The 18,862-nt window shown below is 40.7% G+C and overlaps 1 protein-coding gene across 1 annotated transcript in view; it reads left to right on the top strand.

The window, feature by feature from the left end:
• The window catches only part of LOC102954174 (olfactory receptor 56A4-like), a 136,982-nt gene extending 118,552 nt beyond the window's left edge, over window positions 1-18,430 (top strand). Inside the window, exons 8-9 of the mRNA XM_042959034.1 lie at window positions 8,773-9,753; window positions 18,271-18,430. Of these exons, the coding sequence (XP_042814968.1) occupies window positions 8,773-9,750 (978 nt within the window). The 3' untranslated portion in view covers window positions 9,751-9,753; window positions 18,271-18,430. The remainder of the gene's footprint in view (window positions 1-8,772; window positions 9,754-18,270) is intronic.
• Window positions 18,431-18,862: the final 432 nt, after the last annotated feature.

Genomic DNA, 18,862 nt, shown 5'->3' with positions numbered 1-18,862 from the left:
TCTGTTTCCTTTAGGTGTGCTGTTAGATTTTGTATTTGGGATTTTTCTTGTTTCTTGAGATAGGCCTGGATTGCAATGTATTTTCCTCTCAGGACTGCCTTCTCTGCATCCCAAAGCGTCTGGATTGTTGTATTTTCATTTTCATTTGTTTCCATATATTTTTTAATTTCTTCTCTAATTGCCTGGTTGACCCACTCATTCTTTAGTAGGGTGTTCTTTAACCTCCATGCTTTTGGAGGTTTTCCAGACTTTTTCCTGTGGTTGATTTCAAGCTTCATAGCATTGTGGTCTGAAAGTATGCATGGTATAATTTCAATTCTTGTAAACTTATGAAGGGCTGTTTTGTGACCCAGTATATGATCTATCTTGGAGAATGTTCCATGTGCACTCGAGAAGAAAGTATATTCTGTTGCTTTGGGATGCAGAGTTCTAAATACATCTGTCAAGTCCATCTGATCCAATGTATCATTCAGGGCCCTTGTTTCTTTATTGACCATGTGTCTAGATGATCTATCCATTTCTGTCAATGGAGTGTTAAAGTCCCCTGCAATTACCACATTCTTATCAATAAGGTTGCTTATGTTTATGAGTAGTTGTTTTATATATTTGGGGGCTCTCGTATTCGTTGCATAGACATTTATAATTGTTAGCTCCTCCTGATGGATAGACCCTGTGATTATTATATAATGCCCTTCTTCATCTCTTGTTACAGCCTTTAATTTAAAGTCTAGTTTGTCTGATATAAGTATGGCTACTCCAGCTTTCTTTTGGCTTCCAGGAGCATGATAAATAGTTCTCCATCCCCTCACTCTCAATCTAAAGGTGTCCTCAGATCTAAAATGAGGCTCTTGTAGACAGAAAATAGATGGGTCTTGTTTTTTTATCCATTCTGATAGCCTATGTCTTTTGGTTGGCGCATTAATCCATTTACATTCAGTGTTATTATAGAAAGATGCGGGTTTAGAGTCATTGTGATGTCTGTATGTTTTATGTTTGTAGTGATGTCTCTGGTACTTTGTCTCATAGGATCCCCCTTAGGATCTCTTGTAGGGCTGGTTTAGTGGTGACAAATTCCTTCAGTTTTTGTTTGTTTGGGAAGACCTTTATCTCTCCTTCTATTCTAAATGACAGACTTGCTGGATAAAGGATTCTCGGCTGCATATTTTTTCTGTTCATCACACTGAAGATCTCGTGCCAATCCTTTCTGGCCTGCCAAGTGTCAAAATAGAGATCAGTCACGAGTCTTATAGGTCTCCCTTTATATGTGAGGGCATGTTTATCCTTTGCTGCTTTCAGAATTGTCTCTTTATCCTTGTATTTTGCCAGTTTCACTATGATATGTCGTGCAGAAGATCGATTCAAGTTATGTCTGAAGGAGTTCTCTGTGCCTCTTGGATTTCAATGCCTTTTTCCTTCCCCAGTTCAGGGAAGTTCTCAGCTATTATTTCTTCAAGTGCCCCTTCAGCACCTTTCCCTCTCTTTTCCTCCTCTGGGATACCAGTTATGTGTATATTATTTCTTTTTAGTGTATCAGTTAGTTCTGTAATTTTCCCCTCATACTCCTGGATTTTTTTATCTCTCTTTTTCTCAGCTTCCTCTTTTTCCATAACTTTATCTTCTAGTTCACCTATTCTCTCCTCTGCCTCTTCAATCCGAGCCATCGTGGTTTCCATTTTGTTTTGCATTTCGTTTAAAGCGTTTTTCAGCTCCTCCTGACTGTTCCTTAGTCACTTGATCTCTGTAGCAAGAGATTATCTGCTGTCCTCTATACTGTTTTCAAGCCCAGTGATTAATTTTATGACTATTATTCTAAATTCACTTTCTGTTATATTATTTAAATCCTTTTTGATCAGTTCATTAGCTGTTGTTATTTCCTAGAGATTCTTCTGAGGGGAATTCTTCCGTTTGGTCATTTTGGATAGTCCTTGGAGTGGTGGGGACCTGCAGGGCACTTCCCCTGTACTGTGGTGTATAACTGGAGTTGGTGGGCGGGGCCGCAGTCTGACCTGATGTCTGCCCCCAGCCCACCACTGGGGCCACAGTCAGACTGGTGTGTGCCTTCTCTTCCCCTCTCCTAGGGGTGGGATTCCTTGTGGGGTGGCGTGGCCCATCTGGGCTACTTGCACACTGCCAGGCTTGTGGTGTTGGGGATCTGGCGTATTAGCTGGGGTGGGTAGGCAAGGTGCACAGGGGCAGGAGGGGCAGGCTTAGCTCGCTTCTCCTTAGGTGATCCACTTCAGGAGGGGCCCTGTGGCAGCGGGAGGCAGTCAGATCCGCTGCCAGAGGTTTGGTTCCACAGAAGCACAGAGTTGGGTGTTTGCCCGGAGCGAGCAAGTTCCCTGGCAGGAACTGGTTCCCTTTGGGATTTTGGCTGGGGGATGGGCGGGGGAGATGGCGCTGGCGAGCGCCTTTGTTCCCCAGCAAACTGAGCTGTGTCGTCTAGGGGCTCAGCAGCTCTCCCTCCCTTTGTCCTCCAGCCTTCCTGCTTTCTGAGCAGAGCTGTTAACTTATGACCTCCCAGATGCTAAGTCGCGCTTGCCATCGGAACACAGTCCGTCCGGCCCCTCCGCTTTTGCCAGCCAGACTCGGGGGCTCTGCTTGGCCGGCAGGCTGCCCCTCTGCCCTGTCTCCCTCCCGTCAGTCCGTGGAGCGTGCACCGCCTTGCCGCCCTTCCTACCCTCTTCCGTGGGCCTCTTGTCTGCGCTTGGCTCCGGAGACTCCGTTCTGCTAATCCTCTGGCAGTTTTCTGGGTTATTTAGGCAGGTGTAGGTGGAATCTAAGTGATCAGCAGGACGCACGGTGTGCCCAGCGTCCTCCTATGCCACCATCTTCCAACCGCCAATCTTAACTGGTAGCTCTTAATTTGATTAGATCTACAAAGATCTTATTCCTGTATAAGGTCACACTCACAGGTACCTGAGGGTTAGGACTTCAATATATCATTTTGGGGGACACATTAAAATCCAAAACATGTATTTTTTTATTCCTTATTGGGAATTGGTAACTATAGTTGTTGCCTTTTGTAATATGTATCTCATTAGGTTGTTATAAGCATTAAATGAAAAATCAGGTGATATTCAGAGTAATATGACACATTAAGAACTCTGAAGATTTGTTTTTATTGTTACAAGCATTATCCTTGGTGTGGCTGTATGTAAAGTCTTGGTTTCCCTCTCTAAAGTGGAAGAAACCATTCCTTGATGTACATATTTCAAATATACAGTGCTTTGTCAAAGTAGGGTAAAAGTGTTTGCTCAATGAAAAAGTAAAAGTAATTTTTATCCTTGCAACAAATCTGTTTTGGAAAGTTTGGTATGCCTATATTTCAGGTAAGGATATTGTTGTTCTGAGAGCTAATGAAACTTCTTCAAGGAAAAGTAACCAGAAAAGGGTTCAAACGTAAGAAACGTAGAACAAGGGTTCAAATGTAAGCTTCCAATGATCTTTACCAATATCCCTATAATCTGACAGTGAAGAGGGATTATTAATTTATAAGAAACTCAGGGACCAGGGTGTTTTACCTAGAGGAAATGGTATGCTCTAGCAACATTCTTTCATTGAACGATAATTCAGTAATGAGAGAGTTTTCTTCATTTAGCACATCTATCAACTCTATTTGATGCTGACAAGGTCCTTGACACTTTCCCCAGCACCTTCAAGAAGCAAGGCAGAGGTGGTACCAGGAGAGTAGTTAGTGCATGTAGGGAACAAGATTATTTTCCAGGTACATTCCTGCCCTGATGTCTTCTTCAGCAGTTGTGGGTAAGAAGTGTGAGACCTAGAACCAGACTCCACTTGCTCTCCTCTTTCCAAGATTCCTGTGCCCCAAACCCCAAAGATCCCACATTTAGCTGGAAAGTCCCTATCCTAAGACATATCTGGGAAGGTCCACAGGAAAGGCTATTTTCTAAGTCCTACTGTGCATCAGTGCAAAGAGGTGGCTGCACTGGTGGAAGTTCCACTTGTTCCCCAAGGAAGCAATGCCAAGTGTTGCCTTGTGGAAGGTGAAGACTGTTAACAGTTGAACTTTCTGCAACCATACTTATGCGACAGAGTTTAAACCAAGCACAGCCATGAAGGTAAAATCTTGGCCATGAGACCACATGTGTGTAAACAGGACCCCTCCCAGGGATGTGCTTGTGTCAAGACCACTGGTGCTCCCACTGCAGGAGAGGGGCTCACAGGGAAAGTGCTCCTTGGCCCCTGGTTGCCCATGGTCCATGCTCCTCTGAGGCCCATGTCCTTTGATTTCTGGGGATGTTCCTCTGTCACCTCCTCCATGGAGTTATAGGGCTGAGGAGAGTTTACTCACTTCTTCCCCTCAGGTGCATCCGTATAAATTTTCCCTGAGAAGATTCTCATCATGCAGTTTCCTTACCCTTCTTTTCCCACAGCTTCTTTATTTAGACTCCCCAAGAGACCCCTGCCCTTACTGTATTGAAAATGCTGAATTAAGCCTTTTACAATACGTTCTCTTGGGAAATAGACCATAGGGCCTGAGGGCCCAAGTGTTTAACAAGGGCACCACCTCTGGTGAGCAATGGAAAGAGAGGGGGCACAGTGGAGCCAGAGTTCATAAAACCAGCCTCCAGAACTCATGGAGGGGTCAGTTTAGTGCTTTCTCTGACAGCCAGAAACAGCAGCAGTGCAGCTTTCTGAAACTGGTGAGTCTCAAGCTGGACCAAGCAGGAAAACTGTGAGGAAGGAGATCATGAGAGGAGAGAGAAATCCAGGAACCTAGTACATAAAGGAAAAGGAACTCTTTCAATAGGGTCTGGTGTACATGCTGACCCTGCTAAGATGCTTAGATCTGGTGTAAGGCTGAGTGGCAGGGACTGACCTCATGCTGTTATTTCATTCAGGGATGAGGCTGATTCATTTTGTGTCCATAAAGGTTTGCAAACTTCCGTAGACTCCAAGGCCCCCTCCCATACCATGGCTGGGTGACCAAGGTCCTGTGCCTGGCTGGGTGAGAATCTTCCTTTCTGTCCTCGTCTAAATTCATCTATGAGTCAAGGTGGTCACTCCATTTTCCAGTCTTGGCTTGAGTCTTCTCTTGTAATTTTGTTTATTCAAGACTTGCCTGACCTTTATAGACTGTCAGTGTATCATCATCACAGACCATGTTTGGTCAATAGTACTTAGCACAAGGATCACCCCTTTGTAAATGTCAGTCCATCAGTACTGGAACTGGATACTGAATATCAGAACAATGTCCCAGATACCCAACAAGTCCTCATTGCTCACATTAGGAGGCCTCAGTTTCACTGAGGAGAATACAGAAAGAGAGGAAAAATGGTCCCAGCTCTTATGGAATTTACTAAAACAGAGCCAAAAGTATATTGCTACCTGGGAGAAAATACCAGTGTTATAGGAGGTCTGAAAAGGACATTTTTCCCTGTATCACTAAAAGGTGCTTGGCGACATTCTGGACTCCAGTCTCTCTGCCTGCTCATCCTTTCTTACACTAAATCCTGTAGTTCTCCCCACACCTCGAATACATCCTTCTTCTCCACCTACATGGCCTGCATTCAGATCTTCATCACTTTTCCTTTGTACTGTTCAGGACTCTCTGAAAGCCTGCCTCCCTGCTGTGTGATTCCCTGTGTCCCATCTACAGCACATCACTTCCCTGTTTCAAGTTCTCTGTGCTTCCTTACAGTGTATGTGATAATGCCTGCCCTCAGGTGGGCCTCACAGAGCTGCGCCTGCACACCTTAACCATGTCTCCTGACCCTCTGCTCTCCTGCTTGCTTCCCCCAAAGAACTTAGGATCTATCACCCCCTAGCACCTCACCACCAATCATACTGATCATCCACATTGATGTTTCTTCTCTTACCATTCCCTACACAGAGAGTCCTTCTTCTCCCCCAGGTGGATTTGCCTCATTTTTGTATCCTTCTCTGATGCTCTCAACTCCTTGTGTCTCTGGGCCTAACAGGACTTCAGGAGATCATAGCCCCTTTTTCTCTCCACAACACATGAAGTTAAATATCATTTATCTATTTCGTAAATGAGGGATGTATATGTCATAGAGTTTAAATTTTTGTAATGTTTATTCTTGAGAGAGAGCGAGCGAGCAAGCATGAATGCGGGAAGGGCAGAGAGGGAGAGGGGGAAACACAGAATCTGAAGCTGGCTCTCATCTCTGAACTATCAGCACAGAGCCTGATGTGAGCTCAAATGAGATCATGTCCTGAGCCGAAGTCACTTGCTTAACCGACTGAGCCACCCAGGCGCCCCTATCATAGAGTTTAAGTAGCTCACAGAATCATACAATGAGTATAAGAGCCAGACTTGGAATTCATTTGTTGGAGGCCAACTTTGAACCATATCACATTGCTTCATTCATCTGTGCTTTTGTCTCTTTCCCACTGTTTGTAAGATCAACTTTATTAGAGTCACAACTATAATGTCTTAAAAGGGTTGTTAAGTCAATTTTCCTCTATTAATTAGGATACCAGTGTTTGGTTAATCCATGCCATACATTTGTATGCATAATATTAAGACCAGGTACAGGGAAGGCACTGAGTATTTTCTTGCTTATTCAAGTAGAGTGGGTCACTCTGAGGATATAGAACTTGAGGTTCATGGAAAGGACAAGCATTTTCTAAAAATGTAACTATGTTTTCTTTCCTTTTTAAATTTCTTTTGTTTTAATTTTTTAATGTTTATTTATTTTCGATGGGGGAGGGGCAAAGAGAGAGGGAGATGCAGAATCAGAAGCAGGGTCTGAGCTGTCAGCACAGAGCTTGACATGGGGCTTGAACCCACAAACTGTGAGATCATGACCTGAGCTGAAGTCAGATGCTTAACTGACTGAACCACCCAGGTGCCCCAATCCTTCTTAAATTTCTGATTCACATTGAGAGTCATTTTCCTAATCACATATGAAAATGAAGGACAGAACTGATACATAATTGTTCCTTCTATAGTTTTAGCTCCTGAATCCTTGGCTTGTTTTAAAGCCCTATAATCAGTAGAAAGTGTGTGTGTGTGTGTGTGTGTGTGTGTGTGTGTGCACGTGTGCATTATATAATCTACATTTGGAAAGTCTGGGATTTTTGGAGTGAAATTCCTTGGATTTTATATTTTTTTGACAGCTAGTCTAACACCTTCTCTCACACAATTTATTCTTTCTGAAGATATTTGTCATATAGGACATATGAGCAGGGTCAATAATCCCACTTGATTATATTGATTATTTGCTGCCTGAGCTCTTTAGTCTGTCTTGACTACCTGACCCTCTTCTGCTTCTTTGGCTATGACAGCCCTTACTGTCAGTCTTCTTAGTACTTGGCCACTCTGTTCTTTGTTTAGTAGTGAGGTAAATAAGATGGTACCCAACAAAAGAAACAAAAAATCAAAGTATATGAGCATACAGATCATAGATTCCATATAGATAGGATAATTGGATTTTGGCTATAAGGAATCACAGACAGTGCTGCTTACCAGATAAATAGATCCTGTATAGGTTTATATACTTGAACCATACTTATTTATCTAGCTCATAATCTACCTTTGGTGAACCTACTGGTGTATCCTCAGTACACCAAAATATGAAATACATAGGCGTTTCTTTTTTAAAATTGTTTAAAACATTTATTTACTTTTGAGAGACAGAGAGATATAGAGCTTGAGAGGGGTAGGGGCAGAGAGAGAGGGAGACACAGAATCCGAAGCAGGCTCCAGGCTTCAAGCACAGAGCCCAACACAGGGCTTGAACTCACAAATGGTGAGATCATGACCTGAACCCAAGTCAGACTCTTAATGTACCCCTTAAACTGTAAGACTTTTCTAAGGAATCCAAACCAAAGAAAGCACTCTTGAGAGCACAAAGCACAAGAGAAACACAGGAAATAACCCAGTATGAGTGATAAACACTGTGTTTTTAAAAGGGCAATCCTGGGGCACCTGGGTGGCTCAGTTGGTTGAATGTGGGACTCTTGCTTTTGGCTCAGGTCATTATCTTATGATTTGTGGGTTTGAGCCCTGCATTGGACTCCATGCTAGATGTGAGGCCTACTTGGGATTCTCTCTCCCTCTGTCTCTGCTCTTCCCCCCCTCCTGTGCATTCTCTCTCTGTCTCGAAATAAATAAATAAACTTAAAAAAAAGTGAAATCCTGTTTGGTACTAGAAGATATTATTCTTCTTGGGTGGAGTCAAGGGATGCCCTACCTCCATTCCAATGTTTCCTAAAGAATAAAAATTGGAAATCCTGAAGTCAGGCCCTGTCCAAGTATATGGATTAGGGGGCTGGGCTTTTCTAGGACCTCCATGTATTCTGCTGAACAGAGCTCTCCATAAGCTAGTCCTAAACTCTGAAGGAAAGTGGGGCTTAGTAAGTAATTGTGCTTGTTGAGGCTAAACAATGTATAGTGGCTGAAAGCAGAGACTTTAGAGTCAGACTCTTTTGTCACAGACTTGGCTTCAGTACTTACTGGATGTATAATTTTTATCAAAAAAGTTTGCCCCTCTTTGTTCCTTTTAATTATCTGGAAAATTAGGATAACAATACTATTAATCTTAAGTGTTTATTTAAAGGACTAAATGTGCTAATGAATATAAACATTCGGCATAATGTGTACACCATGGTGACCGTTCAGTTAATGTCAGCAAATATTGATATGGTGATGATGATGATGATGGTGACGATATTGATTATTCAAAAACTTCATTGAGATAGGTTAAGAGACCCATGGAAACCTGAATTTTACTACATATAGAACACATATTTTCTATGTTAATGTATTTTGTCCTACATTTTAAGGGACTCTGGATTTTTAACTTGTACAGAATACTTTACATGGCCTCACCCAGCAACTACTCCACTGCTCCAGTCTCCGAATTCCTCCTCATCTGCTTCCCTAACTACCAGAGTTGGCAGCATTGGTTGTCTCTGCCCCTCAGCCTCCTTTTCCTCCTGGCCATGGGGGCCAACGTCACCCTCCTGCTCACCATCCAGCTGGAGGCCTCTCTGCACAAGCCCATGTACTACCTGCTCAGCCTCCTCTCCCTGCTGGACATCGTGCTCTGCCTGACTGTCATCCCCAAAGTTCTGGCCATCTTCTGGTTTGACCTCAGGTCCCTCAGCTTTTCTGCCTGCTTCCTCCAAATGTTCGTCATGAATTGCTTCCTTGCCATGGAGTCCTGCACATTCATGGTCATGGCCTATGACCGCTATGTGGCCATTTGCCACCCACTACGATACCCATCCATAATCACCGACCATTTTGTGGTTAGAGCTACCATATTTGTTGTGGCCCGGAATGGCCTCTTTTTCCTTCCTGTTCCAGTCCTTTCTTCCCGACTCAGATATTGTGCAGGGAACATCATCAAGAACTGCATCTGCGCTAACCTGTCTGTGTCCAAACTCTCCTGTGATGACATCACCTTCAACCGGCTCTACCAGTTTGTGGCAGGCTGGACCCTCCTGGGCTCTGACCTCATCCTTATTGTTCTCTCCTACTCCTTCATCCTGAAAGCTGTGCTAAGGATCAAGGCTGAGGGTGCTGCGGCCAAGGCCCTGAGCACGTGCGGTTCCCACTTCATCCTCATCCTCTTCTTCAGCACCATCCTGCTGGTTCTGGTCATCACTAACCTGGCCAGGAAGAGAATTCCCCCAGATGTCCCCATCCTGCTCAACATCCTGCACCACCTCATCCCCCCAGCTCTGAACCCCATTGTTTATGGTGTGAGGACCAAAGAGATCAAGCAGGGAATCCAGAAACTACTGAGAAGGTTGTAAGAGGTAAAATGGATAACAACTAACCCAGGGAATAGAAATTGATAGTGGGTAATTGTTTTTATGATGCATAGGGACTTTATATTTTTTTAATTTTATTTTTAATTTTTTAAAAATTTACATCCAAATTAGTTAGCATATAGTGAAAATGATGATTTCAGGAGTAGATTCCTTAATGCCCCTGACCCATTTAGCCCATCCCCTCCTCCCACAACCCCTGCAGTAACCATCAGTTTGTTCTCCATATCTATGGGTGTCTTCTGTTTTGTCCCCCTCCCTGTTTTTATATATCATTTTTGTTTCCCTTCCCTTACGTTCATCTGTTTTGTCTCTTAGTCCTCATATGAGTGAAGTCATATGATATTTGTCTTTCTCTGACTAACTAATTTCACTTAGCATAATACCCTCCAGTTCCAACCATGTAGTTGCAAATGGCAAGATTTCATACGTTTGATAGCCGAGTAATATTCCATTCTATATATATACCACATCTTCTTTATCTATTCATCCATTGATGGACATTTGGGCTCTTTCCATACTTTGGCTATTGTTGATAGTGCTGCTATAAACATGGGGTGCATGTGTCCCTTTGAAACAGCATACCTGTATCCCGTGGATAAATGCTTAGTAGTGCAATTGCTGGGTCTAGGGTAGTTCTATTTTTAGTTTTTTGAGGAACCTCCATACTGTTTTCCAGAGTGGCTGCACCAGCTTGCATTCCCACCAACAATGCAAAAGAGATCCTCTTTCTCTGCATCTTTGCTAACATCTGTTTTTGCCTGAGTTGTTAATGTTAGCCATTCTGACAGGTGTGAGGTGGTATCTCATTGTGGTTTTGATTTGTATTTCCCTGATGATGAGAGATGTTGAGCATTTTTTCATGTGTCAGTTGGCCATCTGGATGTCTTCCTTGCAGAAGTGTCCATTCATGTCTTTTGCCCATTTCTTCACTAGATTTTTTGTTTTTTGGGTGTTGAGTTTGATAAGTTCTTTGTAGATTTTGGACACTAACCCTTTATCTGATATGTCATTTGTAAATATCTTCTCCCTTTCTGTGGGTTGCCTTTTAGTTTTGCCGATTGTTTCCTTTTCTGTGCAGAAGATTTTTATTTTGATGAGGTCCCAGTAGTTCATTTTAGCTTTTGTTTCCCTTGCCTCCAGACATGTGTTGAGTAAGAAGTTGCTGCGGCCAAGGTCAAAGAGGTTTTTGGCTGCTTTCTCCTTGAGGATCTTGATGGCTTCCTGTCTTACATTGAGGTCTTTCATCCATTTTGAGTTTATTTTTGTGTATGGTGTAAGAAAGTGGTCCAGGTTCATTCTTCTGCATGTCTCTGTCCAGTTTTCCCAGCACCACTTGCTGAAGAGACTGTCTTTATTCCATTGGATATTCTTTCCTGCTTTGTCAAAGATTAGTTGGCCATACGTTTGTGGGTCCATTTCTGGGTTCTCTATTCTGCTCCATTGATTTGAGTGTCTGTTCTTGTGCCAGTACCATACTGTCTTGATGATTACAGCTTTGTAGTATAGCTTGAAGTCTGGGATTGTGATGCCTCCTGCTTTGGTTTTCTTTTTCAAGATTGCTGTGGCTATTCAGGGTCTTTTTTGGTTCCATACAAATTTTAGGATTATTTGTTCTAGCTCTGTGAAGAATGCTGGTGTTACTTTGGTAGAGATTGCATTGAATATGTAAATTGCTTTGGGTAGTATCGACATTTTAACAATATTTGTTCTTCCTATCCAGGAGCATGGAATCTTTTTCCATTTTTTTGTGTCTTCTTCAATGTCTTCCATAAGCTTTCTATAGTTTTCAGCGTATAGAATTTTCACCTCTTTGGTTCGATTTATTCCTACGTATTTTATGTTTTTTGGTGCAACTGTAAATGGTATTGATTCCTTGATTTCTCTTTCTGTCACTTCATTGTTAGTGTATATGAATGCAACCGATTTCTGTGCATTGATTTTATATCCTGCAACTTTGCTGAATTCATGAATCAATTCTAGCAGTTTTTGGTGGACTCTTTGGGTTTTCCATATAGAGTATCATGTCATCTGTGAAAAGTGAAAGTTGACCACCTCCTGGCCGATTTGGATGCCTTTTATTTCTTTGTGTTGTCTGATTGCAGAGGCTAAGACTTCCAATACTATATTGAATAACAGTGGCGAGAGTGGACATCCCTGTGTTGTTCCTGACCTTAGGGGGAAAGCTCTCAGTTTTTCCCCATTTAGGATGATATTAGCATTGGGTTTCATATATGGCTTTTATGATCTCGAAGTATGCTCCTTCTATCCCTACTTTCTTGAGGGTTTTTATCTAGAAAGGGTGCTGTATTTTGTCAAATGCTTTCTCTGCATCTATTGAGAAGATCATATGGTTCTTGTCCTTTCTTTTATTGATGTGATGATCATGTTAATTGTTTTGCAGGTATTGAACCAACCCTGCATCCAGGTATAAATCCCACTTAGTCGTGGTGAATAACTTTTTTAGTGTATTGTTGGATCTGGTTGGCTACTATCTTGATGAGGATTTTTGCAACCATGTTCATCAGGGGTTATTGGTCTATAGTTCTCTTTTTAGTGGGGTCTCTGGTTTTGGAATCAAGGTAATGCTGGCTTCCTAGAAAGAGTTTGGAAGTTTTCCTTCCGTTTCTATTTTTTGGAACAGTTTCAAGAGAATAGGTGTTAACTCTTCCTTAAATGTTTGGCAAAATTCTCCTGGAAACCCATCCGGCCCTGGACTCTTGTTTTTTGGCGATTTTTGATTACTAATTCAATTTCCTTACTGGTTATGGGTCTGTTCAAATATTCTATTTCTTCCTGTTTCAGTTTTGGTAGTGTATATGTTTCTAAGAATTTGTGCATTTCTTCAGATTACCCATTTTATTGGCATATAATTGCTCATAATATTCTCTCATTATTGTTTCTATTTCTGTTGTGTTGGTTGTGATCTTTTCATTGTTGGTCTCTTTCATTGTTGGTTTTATTTATTTGGGTCCTTTCCTTTTTCTTCTTGATCAAAGTGGCTAGTGGTTTATCTATTTTGTTAATTCTTTCAAAGAACCTGCTTCTGGTTTCATTGATATGTTCTACTGTTTTTTGTGTTTTTTTTTTTGTTTTGTTTTTTTGTTTTTTTGTTTCTATAGCATTAATTTCTGCTCTGATCATTATTATTTCCTGTCTTCTGCTGGTTTGGGGCTTTATTTGCTGTTCTTGCTCCTTAAGGCGTAAGGTTAGGTTGTGTATCTGAGATCTTTCTTCCTTCTTTAGGAAGGCCTGGATTGCTATATACTTTCCTCTCATGACTACCTTTGCTGCGTTCCAGAGATTTTGGGTTGTGGTGTTATCATTTTCATTGGCTGCCATATACTTTTTAATTTCCTCTTTAACTGCTTGGTTATCCCATTCATTCATTAGTAGGATGTCTTTAGTCTCCAAGTATTTGTTACCTTTCCAAATTTTTTCTTGTGATTGATTTCGAGTTTCATAGCATTGTGGTATGAAAATATGCACGGTATGATCTTGATCTTTTTTGTACTTAGGGATGATTTGTGTACTGGTATATGGTCTATTCTGGAGAATGTTCCATGTGCACTTGAGAAGAATGTATATTCTGCTGCTTTAAGATGAAATGTTCTGAATATATCTGTTAAGTCCATCTGGTCCAGTATGTCATTCAAAGCCATTGTTTCCTTGTCGATTTTTTGATGACATGATCTGTCCATTGCTGTGAGTGGGGTGTTGAAGTCTCCTACTATTATGGTATTACTATTGATGAGTTTCTTGTTGTTTGTGATTAATTGATTAATATATTTGGGTGCTGCCACATTTGGCACATAAATGTTTACAATTGTTAGGTCTTCTTGGTGGATAGACCCCTTGATTATGATATAATGCCCTTCTGCATCTCTTGATACAGTCTTTATTTTAAAGTCTAGATTGTCTGATACAAGTATGTCTACTCAGGCTTTCTTTTGTTCACCATTAGCATGATAAATGGTTCTCCATCCCCTTACTTTCAATCTGTAGGTGTCTTTAGGTCTAAAGTGGGTCTCTTGTAAACAGCATATAGATGGATCTTGTTTTCTTATCCGTTCTGTTACCCTATGTCTTCTGATTGGAGCATTGAGTCCACTGACATTTAGAGTGAGTACTGAAAGATAGGAATTTACTGCCATTATGATGTTTGTAGAGTTGGAGTTTCTTGTGGTGTTCTCTGGTCCTTTCTAATCTTTTGTTGCTTTTGGTATTTATTTATTTGTGTGTGTGTGTGTGTGTGTGTGTGTGTGTGTGTGTGTGTATATATATATATATATATATATATATATATATATATATTTATATTTATCTTTTCTCCCCTCAGAGTCCTCCCTTAAAATTTCTTGCAGGGCTCATTTACTGGTCACAAACTCATTTAATTTTTGTTTGTCTCAGAAACTTTTTATCTCTCCTTCTATTTTGAATGACAGCCTTGATGGATAAAGAATTCTTGGCTGCATATTTTTCTGATTCAGCACACTGAATATATCCTGCCACTCCTTTCTGGCCTGCCGGGTTTCTGTGGATAGGTCTGCTGCAAACCTAATCTGTCTTCCCTTGTAGATTAGGGACTTTTTTTCCCTTGCTGCTTCATGATTCTCTCCTTGCCTGAGTAGTTTGTGAATTTGACTATGATATGCTTTGTTAATCATCGGTTTTTGTTGAATCTACTGGGGGTCCTCTGTGCTTCCTGGATTTTGATGTCTGTGTCTTTCCCCAGGTTAGGAAAGTTTTCTGCTATAATTTGCTCACATAACCCTTCTACCCCTATTCTCTCTCTTCCTCTTCTGGACCCTTATGATTCTAATGTTGTTCCTTTTTAATGAGTCACTGATTTTCTAATTCTTAAATCGTGCTCTTTTGCCTTAATCTCCCTCTTTTTTTCTGCTTTGTTATTCTGTATAAGTTTGTCATCTATATCGCTGATTCTCTGTTCTGCCTCACCCATCCTTGCCACTGCTGCATCGATCTGTGATTGCAGCTCAGTTATAGCATTTTTAATTTCATGCTGGCTATTTTTTACTTCTTTTATCTCTTCAGAAAGGGAGTCTAATCTCTTTTCAACTGCAGCTAGTATTCTTATTATCGTGATTATAAATTCTGGTTCAGACATCTTGCTTGTGTCTGTGTTGGTTAAATACCTGGCTGTCGTTTCTTCGTGCTCTTTCTTTTGGAATGAATTACTTTGTTTTGTCATTTTGAAGGGAGAAAAGGATTTAAGGAGGTAGAAAAATTGAAATTAAAATTAAAAAAAAATTAAAATTAAAAATTAAAAAAACACACAAATCGAATAGATGACGTGTTTTGGTCTCGGTGTTGGTCTACGTGTGTTTTGGTCTGGGTAGTGAAAGTTGTTTGACAGATTAGAGAAAGAAAAAAGAGGGGGGAGAAAAGAAAAAAAAAGAAATCTTTTGAGAATTTGAAAAAATGAATACACTGAAGTAGACTTAAATGAGATGATGGGGGTAAAATAAATTAGAAAAAATATACACGAAAGTAAAGAATATAGTAGAAAAAAATTAAAGAAAAATATTTTCCATAAAAATTAAAAATAAATATCAATATTTTTGTTTTTTGTATTCAAGAAAAAATGAAAAAGAGGAAAAAGATAAAAAAAGAAAAGAAATCGTTTGAAAATTTGAAAAAGTGAATACACTGTAGTAGACTAAAATAAAATTATGGAAGTAAAATAGAATTTGAAAAAATTGCCATAAAAGCAAAAATACAGTAATGAAAATTAAATAAGAATATTTTTAATAGAAATTAAAAGTAAAAATGAAGTTTTTCTCTTTCTGCATTCAAGAAAAAGAAAAGAAAGGAAAAAGAGATAAAAAAGAAAGAAAAGAAAAAAAGGAAATTGAAAATTTGAAAAGGTGAATACACTGAAATAGACTAAAATAAAATGATGGAAGTAAAGTATAAATTGAAAAAAATTACACAAAAGTAAAAAATATTGTAATAAAACTTAAAAAATATTTTTAATATCTTAATATTTTAATAAAAATTGAAATAAAAATGAATTTTTCTTTCTGTATTCAAGAAAAAGAATTGTAAAAGATAAAAAGAAAAAAAAGAAAGAAAATTGAATAGATGAACTTGCTAACAGATTGAAGTAGGACTGAAATTGCTTTGTTTTCCCTTAGAAGTGAGTCTATGTAGCTCTTTATAGTCCATAAATCAAGCTGTCAATGAGACTTGTGTTTGAAGACCAAAGTTGGCCCATTTGGGTGGGGCTCAGTGTAACAGCTCTGCTCTCCACTAGATGGCGCTGCTAGCCTACTTGGGTGGATTGTTTCGGTGCTTGTAGGTGCATACGCGCATGCGTGGGAGTGGTGAAAATGGCACCACCCAGCTACCCAGTCTGTTCTCCCAGATCAGCAATCGTGCCCCGGTCCTCTGTCTTCAGCTCTCATCGACTCTGCTTTTTCACTCTCTGTGACCAGGCCCCAGGCAGTACCTCTCTCCCGAGTTTTGTCTCAGATGCGGCTATTTTCCCCGGCCCCTTACTTCCAAAGGACTGTGGCTTTGACCAGCTCTGCCCCTCTGCGGGAGGGTGTCACTGAGCAATGGCCGAATGAGCAATGGCCGAATATTGGCTGCACCCAGGAATGCTTGCTGGACCCTGCTGCTGCCTGTGCCCGGAGACTGTGGCCAGGTGCCAGCCCGTCCCAGAAAAAGTTTGTGAGACAGAGTAGCAGCAGTGTTGCAGGGTTTATGGAAAATCACAACACACATCTGGCACCAGGCTTCACACTTAACGACCTTGTTCCAGCACCAACGAATGTGGCCATTTTCTGGAGTCTGCTGGGACCAGGTGGCTTCACCAGTCTCTACCAAATGTCCTCCCAGCAGTGGAACTGCTTTTTCCCATGTGGCCCGAGAACCTCCTGGACCCCACTCTGCTCCTGGGGATTTGCCCTTCCCACCAGTGCACCGCCAGGTATCGAGCTGAGGAGTTCCAGCCTTTGCGCTTCCCTTGTTTACAGTCTTAATGGAATTTAAACCCTCTCCTTTCTCCTTTCTCCCTTTTTAGTTTAGTCCCTGTGGCTATTTCCAATTTTCTACTTTCTCTCCAGCTGCTTTTGGGGAGGGGGTGCTTTTCCCGTATGCTCCCACCCCCTCCCCCCAGTCTCCATCCTCTCTCTGCCCACAAAAGCGGTTCCCTACCTTTCGCGGCTTCAGTCTCCCCACATTCAGCTCTGTGCGCTGCGTACCTGCTGAATTCTGTGGTTCAGGTTGTGCAGATTGTTGTTTTAATCCTCCAATCAGTTTTCTAGGTGTGTAGGATGGTTTAATGTTGGTCTGGCTGTATTTCATGGACATGAGACACACAAAAAGCTTCCATGCTTTTCTGTCATCTTAGCTCCTCTGGGACTGTAAACAGTTACTGCAGGAATAAGTTTGGATTTCACATTCTCCAAATTTTCAATTGAATTATGGGGTATTCATATCCTGGGTCCTGTTGTCTCTGAACTGACTGGAACCTTAGTTTTGCATTATGGAGTTTCTGGCAGTTTCTTGGCCTCACCTGTGTGAGAAGGATGTGCCAAGCCATAATTACAGGACCTTAATTAGAACAATACTGTTTTCCAAGTAAAGAAGTAACGGTATTCCACTCACATTCAGTGCCTCTGAGTTTCCTCAATTGCTTAATACTTAGATATGTATTATTTCTCTTGTTTCTACCTGACACAGTTCAAGCTGGTTTTGTGTCATGAATGGGTCTCCTGTGGAGATACAGAAGTTGGCTCCAGAATTTGATTCTTATCGTGAGGGAATGACATGTGTCACTCACTGCCTTCTCTAAGCCCTCCCAGACATTGTCCATATACTTACTTAATGCCACTTCCCTGGAGTATGAATTTCCTGTAATTCTCTCCTTTAATATTTGATGAATTAAAACATTTTAAGATGACTCATTTTTGTGAGTTTGTGCTTTGTTTCAAGTGAAAGTGTGTCTCCTGTATTCAGATGTGCTTCACTAACTTTTGTCTTCATCCTCTCGTATATGACTGCCATCAGCCTTCAGGCACTATCTGCATCCCCACTTTTTTTCTGTTTATCTTAGTTATACAGGTAAATTGACTTATTCAGTCTACTTTCAGCTCTGTTGTGTCAATCCTCACATCCTGTGCTGGTGCCAAAATAGTGTCCTCTGGGATCCAGACATCCATATTAGTGGGTTATTTGAACAAGGATAAGTGTGTTTCATTCTTTGCAATTCCCTTCCTGCTTATGCCCTGAAAATGGTAGGGACTCAGATATTGGCCAGTGTTTCCTGGGATTAATTTACCTTGGCAACAGATCCCCCTTTTGGATACTGAGAGTGTCACATATAAGAGCCTTTTGAGAATACCTTCTAACATACCTAGCTGATCTATGATGACGGTAGTTATTTGGGGGGAATTTATAAAATAATTTATCATTCTTATAGCATTATCTTTCACCAAAGTAGTAGCTTTGATCCACTCTCTCTTCTCTGTTCCACAGGTCCAAAGATTGATCCTAACCAAAGTATGAACTTCTCAAGCACTGTCCTATTCGCCCATCATTTCAGTTACTCTTAGCTCATTATTTTCAGATTATGCCCACTGATATTTTTTCTTAAAGTCTATGTTGAAGAATCTTCTCCCACATAGAAAACCAGTACGTGTCTTCATTTGACAAACTGTAAGTTTCAATGGAAACTCCACCTACTTTTACAATCCTTCCCTTTATTCACCCCAGCAGAATTAATCTCTTTTTAGCCACGTGTGTATCTCCCTCTGATACTAGATTATTAATTCCTCTGAGTTTGTTGAAGAGTTTTATTTGTCTTCTTAACTTTATGTACTGAGAGCTGGTAACACAATTATTTACTTATTTGTTATTTTGTTGAACTACAGTGAATAATTGATATGAATTATGTTTTTATTATTTCTTCTGAAAATTTCTTAGGGGAAGATCAAGTTGTTAATATAATGTATTTTTCAAAACACTTTACAAAAACCTTATATAGCTCACAGTTCAGTGTTGTGTTATATACCAAAGAACTTAAGACTATTTCTCTTGGAATAAGATAAGAAGGAATCTTTATTTATTT

This window comes from Panthera tigris, chromosome D1 (assembly GCF_018350195.1).
Source record: "Panthera tigris isolate Pti1 chromosome D1, P.tigris_Pti1_mat1.1, whole genome shotgun sequence".
Lineage (NCBI taxonomy): Eukaryota > Metazoa > Chordata > Mammalia > Carnivora > Felidae > Panthera > Panthera tigris.
This window is presented reverse-complemented; position numbering and strand designations above follow the sequence as displayed.